The sequence below is a fragment of the Halichoerus grypus genome, chromosome 1, assembly GCF_964656455.1.
Source record: "Halichoerus grypus chromosome 1, mHalGry1.hap1.1, whole genome shotgun sequence".
Taxonomy (NCBI): Eukaryota; Metazoa; Chordata; class Mammalia; order Carnivora; family Phocidae; genus Halichoerus; species Halichoerus grypus.
Window position 1 is genome coordinate 186,956,093 of NC_135712.1, and position 17,312 is coordinate 186,973,404.

The following is a 17,312-nucleotide window of genomic DNA, read 5'->3' on the forward strand; positions in this document are numbered from 1 at the left end:
GAGGGGAGCCCCCGATCCCTTCCTTTCTAGTGCACAGACTATAGAGCAGGACCCCCACAGCCACACCACAGAAGGACACAGTCCCGTCTGGCACATTCTCATCTGAATCTTGGACGCCCCACTGTGGCCCATGTCAGAAATACAGCCACCATGGGCTTGTTTAATAACACAAAAGGCAGCCACCATTTCCTGAGGGTTTGTTCAGGAACCTGTGTGCCAAGAACTGGGCTGAGCACTTTATACCCGGTGCCTCAGTGAATTCTCATGATAGCCTTAGGCCGATTTATTACACTGATTATTCAGATGAAGAGACCTGGGGCACAAAGAGGTTAAGTAACTTGTTTAACGTCACACAGCTAACTAAGGGGCAGAGCCAGGATAAGGACACGCTCATTGCTCTCATTTTGGGGGGAGGGCTCTGGCACTGCCGTAGCCTCTCCAGAAGACATCAGCCAGTCATGACGGGTGAAGGAGGGTAGACATTTCTCTGCCCCCTAGTGGTGGCTCAGTGTGTTAAACTGTCCCATGTATACAAGGAACAAAGTGAGGGCACTGAGTTAGTTGATTGTCAGGACCAGTTAGGAAACCAAACAAGGCACTCAAGAAAGAAGCCAACATAATGGCAGAGCAAAAGAGCTTCAGTTAGAGGCAGGACAGACTCCATTTCTAATGGGTCATACCACTTTACCAGCTGTGTGAACTGCAGCAAGTTCCTGAACCTTACTGAGACTCAGTTTCTTCATCTGTAAAATGGGGGCGATAATGATACCTCCCGCATAAAGTTGTTTCACATGTGAAATTTCCCAAACTGCCCTGTGGAATATTCTTCAGTGAAATAATTGTGTAAAAGACAAAATTAAATGCAGTTCAATAGGCTTATTAATTCTAGAATTGTTCAGAATCTTAATCATACTAATATGTATTATAAGTTTTCAGGAGGGAGCAGCATTTCCTGACCCCGGAGTCTTTTCCCTGGGAGAATTCATTAATATCTAGTTCTTGAGACATTTCAGAAAAGACTGAAATATAGGCCATAGGATACCTGGGCTCGACATAGGCATCAATACATGCTAGTCTCCTCTCCTTTGTGCCCAAAATGTTCAAATAACCTTATCTGTCCTTGCTAGATTTAAGCTCCATGGAGGCAGTGACTAAGTCTCTCTTGTGCCTTTCTGTATTCCACTGCCTTGGCATCTCAAGACATTCCGTAAAGATCTGATAAATGAATGAGTAAATGAGAGAACGCATGAACTAATGAATGAAGCGTAGTGTAGACCTAGCCTTCTCGTCTTCTTTGCCGGCCTTGTCTGCTGTCCCTATTTCCGTTTGATGAGGCCAGATGCCTCCATAAAATTTAGTAGTGGGATGGTTCTACTGAGCTGTGTTTTCTCTTTTCACTTTTAACCTCTGTGAACATTGTATCTTCTGACAGAATTCCCAACTTTAGCCCCTAACCAAATCATTTTGCTGCTTCTCAGTGAAGAAGTCAGACATTTTGTTTGCATATGTATTTTGAACAAGACATGTCTGAGTGTTCCCAGTGGGTTGGCACCTGGAGCTAAAGAAGTCTTGGGTTTCCAAGGGAATAGAATGAAGACAGCTCATTGGCACTTAAAAACAAAGCGGAGGCTACCGTGTTTCCCATGTGCGCCTATGGGGAAGCTTGTGATGAATGGACCCCTGGGCAGCAGTGTAACTGCTTTCAGGTGGTTTTCTTTATATATATGTAGAACAGGATTTCCAGCTCATTCTCTGGGCATTGTATTGTGCGAAAAATAAAAATTTCAGTTTGAATTAAAGAATAAGTTGATCAGAGTCTAGCAGACTTCCTTACTTCTCAGAGACTTTGTGCATTTTGATACACCATTTTCAAAACTCAACTGACCATTCTTCTGGAACCCTTTCTTCTGGAGGATTTAATAAGATTGTTGTTTGGTAGAACTCTTTAGGAAGTGCTGCCTTAGAATATATGGCCAAAAGTTGCAATCCAGTCTTTATGATCTAGGAAATAGTCCTGCCCCTCAAAACTGTAGAAAGGAGAAGAAAGGGCAACTCCTGAATTAAATCAGGTGCTAAAAATGCATGGCATAAAGCTAGATGGATTTTTATGTGTTTTATAAAATAAACCATGGGGCACCTGGATGACTTAGTCGGTTAAGCCTCTGACTCTTGGTTTCAGCTCAGGTCATGATCTCGGGGTCATGAGATCATGACCTGAGTGAAACCAAGAGCCAGCAATGGGCTCTGTGCTCAGTGGGGAGTCTACTTGAGAGTCTCTACCTCCCTCTCCCTCTGCCCCTCCCCTGCTCACATTTCTTTCTCTCATAAATAAACAAATCTTTAAAAAAAGACCATTGACGTGGGGCGCCTGGGTGACTCAGTTGGTTAAGCGACTGCCTTCAGCTCAGGTCATGATCCTGGAGTCCCGGGATCGAGTCCCGCATCGGGCTCCCTGCTCAGTGGAGAGTCTGCTTCTCCCTCTGACCCTCCTCCCTCTCATGCTCTCTGTCTCTCATTCTCTCTCTCGCAAATAAATAAAATCTTAAAAAAAAAAAAAAAAAGACCATTGACGATGCTTCAAAAGTATGACCATAAATTTTTCAGTGTTCTTGTTTACATCATATTAAAAAGAACTTATTTTCTATACCATTTTGTACCATAGATGAGATTCTTTTTTTTTTTTTTTTAAGCATGGATCTGGGTGGGTTTTTTGTTTGTTTGTTTGTTTTTTATTTTAGAGAAGGGAGAGGGGCAGAGGGGGAGGGAGAGAGAGAATCTCAAGCAGACTCCCTGCTGAGCACATAGCCCTCAGTGGGGCTCAATCTCATGACCCTGAAATCACAACCTGAGCCGAAATCAGGAGTTGGACACTTAACTGACTGAGCCACCCAGGCGCCTCTGGATCTGGGTTTTTATTTTCAAATTTCTAAATAAAAATGGCTTTTAAAGGAAAGGGACTTAGAAAACTCAGATACTTCTTAAGCTATATTTTATTGTGAGTTAATATGCACTATAAAGAGGAATAAAGCCCATTCTATTTGAATGCCATTATTCCCTATTTATTAAACTTTTCTGTGAATAAAATTAATCATAAACTACTGAACAAAACAAACTCAATTACAGTTTGAAGGATAACAATAGGCTTACTTGGAAATAAAGAGAGAAACTTAATTCATAGAGCAGAGATCAGTAACTATGGCCTGCCACATGTTGTTGCACATAAAGTTTTATTGGATCACAGAAATGCTCATTCATTTATGTATTGTCTATGTCTGTTTTCACATCTGATTGGAATAATTGAGTCATTGCAACAGAGATCTTATGACCCTCAAAGCCCAAAGTAATAATTATATGTCCCTTTACAGAAATATTTACCAATCTCTTTCGAAGATGTGATAAGGATGGAGATTATGTAACCAACCCCTTCATTCTATAGATGAGAAAACCAGAGAAGGGAGTTGTCCAGGTTTATTTATGCTTGGGTATGCTGATTCTTACGTCCTAATAGCTCTAACTACAGGGAAGACAAGGATAGATTTCAACTTAGATATTAACACCAACTCAGTGGCAATGGCCATCTGGAGTACTGGCTGAGAAAGTCTTAGGGCTCAGTGAGAAGGAATGCAATGATTGATTAATCTCCCATGGTCTAGGGGTGGGACAGCTGTAGGATATATGCCTTGTAGGCACTATGGATAAGCACTATGTCTGTTCCACACATTTCTAATAGTTATATTACTGGCTCCTTCCTTGTATGTCTGTCATGTAAACACTTTCTTCACTGGACCAAAATAGAGGTGCTGTATTGGGCCCTCATTAGAAGCACTGCTGTCTAGCAGTTCCAAAGTGATTCTTGTGCAAGTTCATTCAAATGTCTTTCCTAGCAACTGCCTACCACATGGTAGGATTTAACTTAAGATTTCCCTCCAGTTGTATTTGTCTGTTACAAGATTCTTAACTTTTAGTGAAATATGTCTATGGGGGCAGAAATTGGGGCATGTAAAATGCAACATCATTAGTTCATTGGTTTTTGTGATCCAAACTGAAAGTCTCCGTATTTGTGCTTTTGTGCAGCTGGACAATCCAGATGAGCAAGCAGCCCAGATCAGACGAGAGCTGGATGGACGTCTCCAAATGGCAGACCAAATAGCCAGGGTAAGGAAGCATTGAGGACATTTGCTGGGGAACCAGGCCAAAGTCCCACACAGGAAGCACACTGATTTTTAAGGTCCATGGAAAGATAAAACGGAGAAGCAGAGAGGAAGAAAGATGAGGACAATCATCTGATTGGGCCCTCAACCCTCCTTTCTCAGGGCAGCTCTCCCAGAGATAGTACATAAATTTCCTATGCTCCAATCAACACACAAACTCCAGCCTCCCCTTTCTCCCAGGTCCCTCCCTTATATTTCCAACTGTCTATTGAGCATGTCCTCTTGGATATTCCCCTTCATTCCAAGTTAAATTGTTCAAAATCTAGCTCCTTATCTTCTTCTTCCCACCATACATACTTACCTACATTGGCTCCTCTTCACATGTTCTCTGTCAGTTACTGTGGATAGGACCTCCTAGGCATTCTCAGTTTCTCCTTTATCCCCAAAGCACCCCACACTCAGTCAGCCACGCAGGTCATTGATTCTGCCTCTGAAATGTGGGTTAGATCTCTTGACTGCTTTCCAGTACCACTGCTGGTGCTTTGATTCAGGCCCTCATCCTCATCGCCTGGATCTCACAATAGCCTCCTTGGGGTATCCCTGGCTCCACCCTGCCCCTCGCCTGTCTATCCTTCACACAGTTACCTTTCTAAACCTCATGCGTGAACATCTCAAAAACAGAGCCTCAAAATCCTTCAATAGAATCCTCCACTGTCCCCAGAACAAAATCTAAACTCTTTAGAATGATATTCCAGGCTCTTAATCTACAGACTAGATCCTTTCTTATTAGGCTCACCTCCCACAACTTTCCTACCAGAATTCCCCATTCCAGCTACAGAGAATGTCTCCCTCTGAACAGTCCAGCAGGCCCCTTCCAGCCTCGGTGACTTTGTACGCACTGGAGTGATCTTTCTTTTCTTCTCCATTTAGCAAACCCTCTTACTCAGCCTTTGGTGCTCAAAACCCCTTCTCTAAGAGCTTAGCTAGTTCTCCTCACTCTCATGCGTTCTTCATACCACATATAAACCTTTTTATAACAGTTCATTGAATGGTGACTATATTTTTATATGTCTGAGCCTCCCAGTAGAAAGGATTTCTCTAGAGTTGGGATTATGTCTTACTATTGATGACTGCACCTAAGTGTTATCTACTATTACTGCTTTTGCTGTCACTTGTGTTATTAATGACAGTAGTTATGCTAGTCATATTCACTGAATACTGATTCCATTTCACGCATACTAAATGCTTTTCATGTACCATCTCATTTAATCCTTCAAACAGCCCTATAAGTATCTTTCAGTTATCATTTTTGTTTTAGAGGTGGGGAAATCAAGACTGAGCATGATAGGTACTAGTTAAGGTGCTACACTAGATTCTTAACTCAAGTCTGTCTAAATATAAGTCCTGAGACAAGGTAAGACACTCACATAAGGTACAAAATTTTAAAAGCAAGGGGCCAAAAATGCAGTAAGCAAGATAAAGAACATTTTAATGAAATATTTTTTAATCAAAATTAACGCAAAAATCCATGGAGAACAAAATATCAAAATTTTAAAGAATTAGATCCTACTAGTTCCTATGGTAACCACAGAACATGTGTGCCTGTGAGGGTAGGGGGGTGTGGGAAATGGTAGGGAGGATGGACAGTTAGCAGAGCTTAGCATCCAGCCTTTCTCTTCATGGAAAGAAGTGTCTCAGGACCTGGACACGTGGGAAGGACTTCCACTAGAAGAGAAACCAAAAAGAGATTCCAAAAAGCTCAAAAATCTCCGTTTGTGCTTAAGCAGCTTTTTTGAAATATTTTACATCTTGTTTTTGGACATCTTCGAAGTTTATAGTAGAGTCAGTCTGTTGGCTAAAAATAATATGCAGTGATGGATTTGCTGAAAGGTAGCGTAAAAGGCTCTTATGTTTGAAAATCCTGCTTAACGAGGGAAAAAACATCAATAAGGCTTCAGAATTTACTTCTGTAAACTCAGTGTCTCCTCAGCAGATTATCCAGAAAATAGAGTTCATTTGGTCCATTCTCTGCCTTTAGGCAACTATTACACCCCCAACTAATGAGTATTCATCCTGTTTGAAGAAAATCACACACACACTCACACACTCCACACACACATCAAAAACAAGTTCATGGCACCTTTATTTTAGTTGTTTACTTTGAGGCTTCACGTGATAATTTAAGAAACTAGCGTAGGCTAATTTCAATTTTTAAAAGACCATGAATGAACAACTGTTATATAGTGAGCCAAATTGCTCATCTCTGAACAATGGTAGACCAAAAAACTCTCTCCCTCGGCCCATGCCACTAGGTATTTTGATAACAAGTAAGATATTATTGACTACTTAGAACTAGACTTTCTTAGACAATGAAATAGCCAATTAGAGTGAATCTTGGTTATTATTTATAGAGAATGGAGAGTAATTTCCAAGTATATGGAGAATCCTCCAAACATTTAGGGTATTGAGGATTTCTATGAAAGAGTCTGCCCATCACTATCTCCTGTTCTTGTAGAAATGGACTATCTTCTTCATTGTTTATTCATGCCAGTGGTCTCCTTGCCATAACTAGTTAGTCCTGGAACTATGTTCTTTACCCATATGGAACCAGGCACGGTTTCCAGCCTGCCCTAACCACAAGTGATTGGTCCAGAAATGGATGCCTGATGCAACTAAACCAATGAATTACTGCCCTGGGACCTGTGGACTCTGGGCCAACAGGGCTGTGTCTTCTCATGCTAGAAAGATGTCGGCAGTCATGCTTAATTCTTCCATGTAGGGAAAAGAAGATAAAAGAATAAAGTCAACGTACAAAGAGAGATAGAGGCAGGAAGTATACCAAGATACTCAGGATGTTCAAGTCCCTGGTTGCACTTATTCTTGAGTCTCAGCTGTGTAACTGCTTTTCCCTCAGTTTAGTTGGGTTCTGAGACAAATAAATTCTCTTTGCCTAAGCCAGCCTGGCTAATACTAAAGAAAATTGATAAATATCTGCTAAAAATTAAACAAAATACCAAGATTTTAGATATTGGCTAGGTCATGAAGGGATATTGAAACAAAGTACCCCAGCTTATCTTCTTTTAGCAAACCCTGATTTTTCTATTTCTGGCATCACAGTGAATTTTAGTGAGAGTGTGCAATTCAACCCATATGGCTGAACATCAGCTCCTGTAAATATCATAACCAGAAATTCCTGGATAGGGGACAGGCAAGATGGTGGCGTAGGAAGATCCTGAACTCACATCCTCCCACAGACACAACAAGTCTACAACTGCATGTGGAATTGTCCTCTCTGAAGGGGGCCTAGAAACTGGATGAGCAGGGCCTCCACAACAAGGGACAGCACTGACACGGGTGGAAGTGACAGAGACACAGTCTCACTAAGGAAGAAACCACAACCCAGATGCAGCATCCCATTCCAATCAGAAGGATCTCAGAAATATAGAAATTTTTGCTGAGGAGCAAGAGATTTGAGCTCCACATCAAAAACTTCAACCCTTAGATCCTACACAGAAGATCAGCCCCCCAAACACCAGGCTTTGAAAACCAACCAACAGGGAATGCACTCAGGAAAACCTGGTAGAGAAAACAAAACTGCTATCAATGGGCTTAAGCACAGACTCACTCAATGCAGAAACCAGTGCAAAAACAAGAGATTGAAAAGCACATAGACCACAGGTGAAGGAGATCCACTTACTAATCTTGGAACGTCAGCCAGTGAGATGGGAGAGAGAGAGAGAGAGAGAGAGAGAGCTGAGCCTCTCCCTGGGGACTGAGACACTGGCTGCGGCCAATTTTCCTATTTCATTCTGCTGTGCTTATCCTGGTGCTGGTAGACACCATTGTGAAATCCTCCCTTTAGACTGCTATGTCAGGGGATGTGCCCCACTGAGAGCCCTGTATAATCCTGTACCTCAGCAGGGCCTCTCAGCCAAAAGGGCAACAGCTGTAGTACTCACAGCCAGGCCTTATAGCCAGATGGGATGGGGCCAGCCCTGCACAACAGTGAGTTGTCACCCAGCCACAACAGGAGAGTGTACACAGCCCATACTAGGGACACCCCTGGGGCACCGCACTCAGATCAAGTATCTTTTCGGACCACAATGATATGAAACTAGAGATCGACCACAAGAAAACTGCAAAAAAAACCACAAACACGTGGAGGCTAAACAACATGCTACTAAACAACCAGTGAGTCAATGAGGAAATTTAAAAATACCTTGAAACAAATAAAAATGGAAACACAAAGGTCCAATGTCTATGGAACACAGCAAAAGCAGTTCTAAGAGAAAAGTTTATAGTGATACAGACCCACCTCAAGAAACCAGAAAATTTTCAAATAAACAATCCAACCTTACACCTAAAGGAACTAGACAAAGAACAAAATTCAAAGTTAGTAGAAGGAAGGAAATAATAAAAATCAGATCAGAAATACATGAAGTAAAGACTAAAAACAATACAATAGAAAAGATCAATGAAACTAAGAGCTAGTTCTTTGAAGAGATAAACAAAATTGATAAACCTTTAGCCAGATTCATTATGAAAAGAGAGTTCAAATAAATAGAATCAGAAATGAAAGAGAAGTTCCAACTGATATCACAGAAATACTAAGGATAATAAGAGACTACTACAAATAATTATATTCCAACAAATGGGACAACCTAGAAAAAATGGATAAATTCCTATAAACATATAATCTTCTAAGACTGAATCAAGAAGAAATAGAAAATCTGAATATACTGATTGTTATTAATGAAACTGAATTAGTAATCAAGTAACTCCAACAAGCAAAACTCTAGGACCAGATGGCTTGACAGATGAATTCTACCAAACGCTTAAAAAAGAGTTAATACCTATCCTTCTCAAACTATTCCAAAAAACAAAAGAGGAAAAAATGCTTCCAAATTCATTCTGTGAGATACTAACATTACCCTGATATCAAAACCAGACCACACCACAAAAACAGAAAATTACAGGCCAATATCCCTGATGAACATAGATACAAAAATCCTCAACAAAATATGAGTAACCTGAATTTAACAGTACAGGAAAAGGATCATATAGCATGATCAAATAGGATTTATTCCAGGGGTGCAAGGATGATTCAATATCTGCAAATCAATCAAGGTGATCTATCACATTAACAAAAAGAAGGGAAAAATTATATGACCATTTCAATAGATGCAGAAAAAGCATTCACTGAAATTCAATATTCAATTGTGATTAAAACTCTCAAAAAGTGGGTACAGAGGGAATGTACCTCAATATGATAAGGGCCATCTATAACAGACCTACAGCTAACATCAATGGTGAAAAGCTGAAATTTTTCCTCTCAAATCAAGAATAAGACAAGGATGGCCACTCTCACCACCTTTATTCAACATAGTATTAGAAGTCTTGGGACACCTGGGTGGCTCAGTCGGTTAAGCGTCTGCCTTCGGCTCAGGTCATGATCTTGGGGGTCCTGGGATCGAGCCCCACAACAGGCTCTCTGCTCAGCGGGAACCTGCTTCTCCCTCTCCCTCTGCCTGCCACTCCCCTTGTTTGTGTGGTGTCTCTCTCTCTCTCTCTCTCTGGCAAATAAATAAAATATTAAAAAAAAGTCTTAGCCACAGAAATTGGACAAGAAAAAGAAATAAAAGATATCCCGATTGGGAAAGAAGAAGTAAAGCTGTCACTATTCACAGATGACATAATACTGTGTATAGGAAACCCTTAAAACTCCACCAAAAGACTATTAGAACTAATAAATGAATTCAGTAAAGTTGCAGGATACAAAGTTAATATACATAAATTTGTGGAATTTGTATAAACAAACAACAAACTATCCAAAAGAGAAATTAAGGAAACAATCCCACTTATAATTGCATCAAAAGGAATAGAATACCTAGGAATAAATTTAAACCTGTTACCCTGAAAACTAAGACATTGATGGAAGACACAAATAAATAGAAAGGTATACTTTGCTCAAGGAGTGGAAAAATTAATATTGTTAAAATTTCCATACTACCCAAAGCAGTCCTCACATTCAATGCAATACCTATCAGAATACCAATAGTATTTTTCACAAAACTAGAACAAATAATCCTAAAATTTGTGTGGAACCACAAAGACCTCAAATAGCTAAAGAAATCTTGAGAAAGAAGAGCGCAGATGGAGGTATCACACTCCCTGATTTCAAACTATACTACAAAGTTATAGTAATCAAAACAGTATGGCACAAAAACACACACAATGAATCAACGGAACAGTATTGAGAATCCAGGAATAACCCCACACTTATATGGTCAATTAATCTTCAACAAAAGAGGCAAGAACATACAATGGGGAAAAGACAGTCTCTTCAATAAGGGAAAACTGGACAGCTACATACGAAAGAATGAAACTGGGCCACTTTCTTATACCATATACAACAATAAATTCAAATGGATTGAAGTCTTAAATGTAAGACCAGAAAACTCCTAGAAGAAAACATAAGCAGAAAATTCTTGGACATAAGTCTAAGCAATATTTTTTTGGGTCTGTCTCCTCAAGCAAGGGCAACAAAGGCGAAAATAAATGGGACTATATCAAACTAAAAAACTTTTGCATAGTGAAGGAAACCATCAGTAAACAAAAAGACAACTTACTGAATGGGAGAAGATATTTGTAAATGATATAACCGATAAGGGATTAGTATCCAAAATATATTTTAAAAACTCACACAGCTCAATTTCAAAAAAACAATCCAACAATCCAACATTCCAAAAAAATGGGCAGAGGACCTGAATACATATTTCTCCAAAGAAGACACACAGATGGCCAACAGGTATATGAAAGATTTTTCAACATCATTAAGCATCAGGGAAATGAAAATCAAAACTACAATGAGATATCACCTCACATCTGTCAGAATGGCTATCACCAAAAAGACAAGAAATAGCCAGTGTTGGTGAAGATGTGTGGAAAAGGGAACCCTGTGTCCTATAGGTAGGAGTGCAAAATGATACAGCCACTATGGAAAGCAGTATGAAGTTTCCTCAAAACAAATAAAAATAGAACTATCATGCAATTCCATAATTCCACTTCTGGATATTTGAAGAAAACAAAAACGCTAATCTGAAAAAAATATATGCACCTCTATGTTTACTGCAGCATTATTTACAATTGCCAAAATAGGGAAGCAACCCAAGTGTCCATTAGTAGATGAATGGATAAAGAAGATACGCTGTATATATACAATGGAACATTACTCAACCCTAAAAAAGGAAGTAGATCTTTCCACTTGTGGCAACATTGGATGGACCTAGAGGGTATTTAATAAGTGAAATATGTCAGAAGGAGAAAGACAAATACCATATGATGTCACATATGTGTGGAATCTAAAAGACGACAAATAAAATAAAACAGAAATAGACTCATGGATACAGAGAACAATCTGGTGGTTGTTGGAGGAGAAGAGGGTCTGGGCAAAATAGGGGAAGGGAATTTAAAGGTATAAAAGTCATAAAATAAATAAGACACACGGGTGTATTTACAGCCTAGAGAATATACTTAATAATATTGTAATAACCTTTTTTGGTGACAGATGGTAGCTAGATTTATATGGTGATCACTTTGTAATGTTAATAAATGTTGAATCACTATGTTGTATACCTGAAACTAATATAATATTGTATGTCAACTATACTTCAATTAAAAAATGCCTTCACAAATACAGTTCCTCACTTTTCCCATCACCCCTAGTCATAGATTCAAGATGTCTTTCAACCAGGACTGCACCTTACCTCTTCTTAGCCTCTCTCTCTCTGCTCATCCGGCCTTTATTAAATGTTTTGGGCATTGGCTGTACAATTTCATGTAAACTCTCATTTGGACCTGTGATAAACAATCCAGGGAATTACAATAAATCTCCCCAGTTTAGGCACATCAAAGAGTTTAAGTTCACTTAGCCAGTAAGTAGAACACTGACTGCTCTGATTCCAAGTGTCATGCTCTTTTTCTGAGTAGTCAGATGATAGGCAGGAAGTTACACCAGGACAGGAATCTCTCTGTCATTGATCAGGTTGCCCCTCCAGGAAGCCACTTTCTCTCTTCCACTAAAATTTACTGTACATTTCCTTTAGTTTATCCAGAAGGCCAAATGAAGCAATAGCATCAGGCAGAACTGGCTCCTGGAATTCTGCATCCTTTCTGCTTTGACTTCCTTGGCATCTGAAAAAGAGGTTGTAAGGAGCCTGGTGTTTCTGCTGGCAGCATTGTCATCCTCACACGCTTATAAAAGGCATAGGTTTGTCCTTTCTTCCTAGGAGAGAAGGGAGGCAAGTGCAGGGCAGCCTTCCTCCATTGAAACCCTGTGCTGTAATCTGTCAATTCAGTCACATCCACATGCCACAAATCATCAGACAGAGATGGCTGCATGAGCCTCCACTGTGAACATCAGACATGCTGTCTTAAAAGTTCTGTGAATAGGAGCCCCTCGGTGGCTCAGTCAGTTAAGCATCTGACTCTTGATTTTGGCTCAGTTCATGATCTCAGGGTTGTGAGATCAAGCCCTGCATTGAGCTCCACACTGGGTATGGAGCCTGCTTAAGGTTCTCTCTCTTTCTCTCCCTCTGCCCATACCCCCATAAAAAAAAATGTTCCATGAAGAGATCTGAATGCCTTTTTAAATGCGGTAGAAAACACTTCTTATCCCTGTTCAGACATTTTCCCAAATCCTCTCATATTGATATTAAAATGTCCCCAGATTTCACCTAGGAATTAAGTCTAAGTTATTTAAATTGTGTGATCAGAAGTTGACATTGGAGCTTAAACAGACAGATTGTGGCATTAGTGGTACTGTGATATTTGCCAATCCTTTTGGCCACATTTTGAGGTAAAATTCCAAAATTCGTGAGCTAATTATATAAGACAAATAATATAGCTTTTGTAATATTCACGGCAGAGGTCTGGAAGTGAAACACCATTGGTTTTTCGCACTATCAGTTAAATGTAGAGTTGCCATTTAAACCCCTATTCTCTGCAGAGCAAAATTATCATCTCATATCATGGTCCTGTTGCAAACATTGATGAGACTATGCCCCCAGGAAAGAAATAATGTCTAAATATTTCCTTGATGAAAAGGTTCTTTTCCATGCATTGCTGAAAATCAGATAAAAATGGAATCTTCTCCAGCCAGAGAATGATACTACCCCCCCACACTTAGAAATTAATTTTTTCTACCTGACATTCACCCTGAGTCAGGAAGTAGCACTGTCCAGGCACACAAAACTTAAGTTAGATTTTTTTACCTGGAAGAATGTGTGTAGGGAGCATCTCCCTGACTGTGACCTTTGCAGGTAGTTAACAACCCAGGAAAATCTGAATTCAAACAAAAACGTAAATGCTGGGGCCCCTGGGTGGCTCAGCTGGTTAAGTAAGCATCTGCCTTCGGCTTCAGGTCATGATCCCAGGGTCCTGGGATCGAGCCCCACATCAGGCTCCCTGCTCAGTGGGAAGTCTGCTTCTCCCTCTGCCCCTCCCCTCCGCTTGTGCTCTCTCCCTTGCTCTCTCTCTCTCTTAAATAAATGAATAAAATCTTTTTTTAAAAAAATCTAAATGCTGAGGAGATCCTCTGAAGTTCATTCAGTAACACCAAACCTCTTAAAGATGGGTTTGAGTAAAGAAGCCAATCCTGGAAGCTATCATCCCTGTGCCCAAAATACCTTCTAATGTGTGTGATGCTGAGTTTTACAGATTATTTACCAAGACTTTCTTTCTCTCATTTAACATGTCTACCTTTCCCCCATCACTCCCTGCACTTCACCCCACACCCACCATTACACAATCCACGTTGACTGGTAATAGTGGAACGCTCATTGCTGTGGAGGGCTCGGCTTTCCCTGGTCCTCTGCTGAACACTGAGATGAAGTGATGCAGAGGGTGGGCCATGCTGAGGGGCCCCATAGGGTTTACCTTGGTTCTTTGCCATTTGGGGCCAGATAGTTCTGCCCTATCATATGATAGCTAAAAACGGGGGCTCTAGGTTTCAAATTCAATTCTACTAATTATTGATTTAACTTTTATGTATCATTTTCCTCCAGAACATGGGATTAAATAACAGCACTACCCTCAGTTGTTCGAAGAATTAAATGAGGGAAAGCGTGTAAAGTGCTTAGCTTAATGCCCAGGACACAATTAACAATTGTAAATGTCAACTAGCATCATGGTCTTTATGATAGTCACCATCACTATTATTGCTCTTGTTACTGTTAGCAGTGGTGCTGGTAGCATGGTGCCCGATATACATGGATACATGGATGTGGATGTGTGTGCATGCATGTATGTATATGTGTATGTGTATATGTATACATATGTATATATATATATACACATATATAGTATACATATGCTGATTTTACAGATTTATAATCAAAAAGTATTGGTATTTGTTATTGTCTTTCATTCACAATAACTCTCCACTTCAAATATGGAAACCAATATTCAGACAGGTGAAGAAACCTGTGTAAAGTCACACAACTAATAGGAGGTAGACCCAGGATTCAAAGTCAAGTTGATTTTACCCATGTAGACTGGATAAGATTCCTTGGTGCCTTTTGTACTCTGCACATGCCTGTTACTTCATGTGTCACCTGGTGTTTACTTGATCATTTGCTGGCATCACCCCATACTATTGCCTCTTGGCTGACTCTTTCATCCCCAGTGACATGCACGCCATCTGACACATGATAGGAGCCCAGGAATTGCTTGAGAGGTTGTTTTGAATAAGTGCAACACTGTCGGTGAGCTTTGTGTCTAGAAAGTGTCCTTCTGCCACATCTTCCTTCTGATCACCTATCAGTTTGTCATTTGAGCCTTTGGAGTCTAAGGATCCTCTGTCTGAGTAGGGGTACCTTTGTCAGCTTTTACATGTACCCACTTCATCCTCTATGGATAAAAATGCAAAGACATAAAAGAAAAGTAGATGGCTGACAGAGCTGTTAGCACTTTCAAATGCTATTTTTCAAGATGATCCAAAAAATCACTCAGTGTGGCTGAACATAAATAACCCTGTTAAGAATTGTCCTTGGGAGGCCATCCCCATTGAGGAATGTTATCAGTCCAAAACAAAATAAATGGACAGCAGAGATTTTCTTTGGAAGACTTTGTCTACCCATATGCTATGTCTTTCATAAAGCAATATGAATAAACAATGTTTTTGTCAAGGCTAATTTACTTTTATGCCTGGGAAAGTAGCAATCAAGATGGACGACTACATTTCCCTTATTTTGGCACAACTTCAGCTTTGAAATGTGTTTGTAATGGGTCTGCTGCTGAAAACTCCCCTCAAGAACCTCAGCCTAGATTGACAGAATGCTATTTCTTCTCAAGGCTTTAGTACCCAGGGCAGAAAAATGTCCTTGTTTTCTCTTGCAGACTTCAGTTTTATGAGTCCCTTTTTATGATGTCATTAGGAACTGTCTAAGTTCTGGGAGCAGTGATCATTCTTTGGATTTTTCCAGTATTCTGCTGCATAAAGTTTGTTGGACTCTAACTCTGGGCTAAAGTGGTATTGTCTATAACCACTGGGTCTTCTTGCAAAACCTCAGGACTATGGAGTTAAGAGGCATTGAGTGAGTCCTAAAGGTGGGTGTGATAAAAGGGACTGCACTTGATGGTAAGGTCTCTCAATGCTGATTAGCAGGAAAAAATCCACCTCACAGACACAATGGTTTTTCTCTTCATCTCCATGACAACTGCAAGGCCAGCAGCTGCCAGTAAAAAATGAGAGATACCACTTATCCAGTTTCCTAAGAATCCCATAGAGTTATGAGGTTTGAGCCCCAACATGAGGAGGAAAGAGGTCAGTGTAACAGACCTCAGGCTGCTGGTATGTAACCTGTTTGGTATCTTCTAACATGGCCTTGGGGACCACTTTTTGACCACTTTAACTTCCCTCACTCTTCCCTTTGCTCTCAACAAGGGTCATGTTCAAAAGGAGATGAGGAAATATTTTGTGGCCATGTACAGTAATACAGACCTTCTTAGATTCATGGTTGCTTGTATATTTTCCATGGAAAGGAGAAAAGAACAATGATCCTGTCCCAGCCAACTCAACCTGGTAGCAAACTCTTCCTCATCCATCAGACTCTCAGCCCGAGGTCACCTCCTCTGGAAAGCCACTCCTGATTCTCTCAGCAAGAGTTCATGTCTCATACACTGCTGTTACAGCATCTACCTTGATGTTTCTCCAATAGATCTTTCTCCCTGCTGGTTTTAACCTTCAGGGGAACAGTCCACATCCCTTCATCATGATCCTCGCCCCCACTCCAGTGCCTAACACTAAACCAGGCACAGTGTTGGCAGTGGTAAATATTTTCTAAGTGATGGTGGACCAGCAGGCAAGTCCCCACATCTCTGTGGCCTTTTTCATAAAGTTTACCCTAGTGTCTGAGGCTCACAATCATCCTGGATTGAGTCCAAGAATGGTAAGAAGCAAAAGGAAGCCCACTGTGCAAAAGTTTTGAAGAAATGAGATTCTTGCCTTGAACAATTACTAGCTCTCATTGAGCTCATCAGCCTATCATGTTATTTCAGAGGTGTCCATCCTCCTTCTCCTCTTAACTTTTACCCACAGTGTGTTTAGAAAGCACCACGTGGTGGGCTGAGCCCAACCATTAAGCAGGAAGTGATTATACTAGGAGGTTCCAGAAAGAATCAGTACTCAAAGGTTGCTGGGTAGATTTCAGACCCCCTTGCTCATTTACATGAAAAAGGAGAATCTCACTGTTCTTCCAGAACTATTTCATCATCTCTCCACCTCCACCTCGTGACTGAGTTTTAGCTGCATTGATACTTAATATGGACATTTTGACAAGCCATCCATTCATTCACTCAACTCATGTGTATTAAATACTTACTATGTGCCGAAGATTATTCTAGAGAATAAGAATTCACCAAGGGTATCAAGACAGACATCATGGCCCAGCAAGAAAGATAAACAGTAAATAAATTTCACCATTTTCCATTAATTATAATAAGTTTTACCAAAAGGTTGAGTTAGGTATTATAAGAAAGTAGAATAAGGGGATTCAACCTAGGGAAATAAAATTTTGAGGCTGAAATAAAGAAGATGACAAGATGGCTGAGAATTACCTAGGGCAGCAAGGGGCTAAGGGGAATGCTTATGACAGCCCCTAG

The 17,312-nt window shown here is 40.3% G+C and overlaps 1 protein-coding gene across 8 annotated transcripts in view; it reads left to right on the forward strand.

Moving 5' to 3' along the window:
- CADPS (calcium dependent secretion activator) overlaps positions 1-17,312 on the forward strand; it is a 466,596-nt gene that overhangs the window by 207,557 nt on the left and 241,727 nt on the right. For all 8 annotated transcript variants that reach the window (XM_078076428.1, XM_078076421.1, XM_078076426.1 and 5 more), the window contains exon 4: positions 4,075-4,155. In XM_078076428.1, coding sequence (XP_077932554.1) covers positions 4,075-4,155 — 81 coding nt within the window. The remainder of the gene's footprint in view (positions 1-4,074; positions 4,156-17,312) is intronic.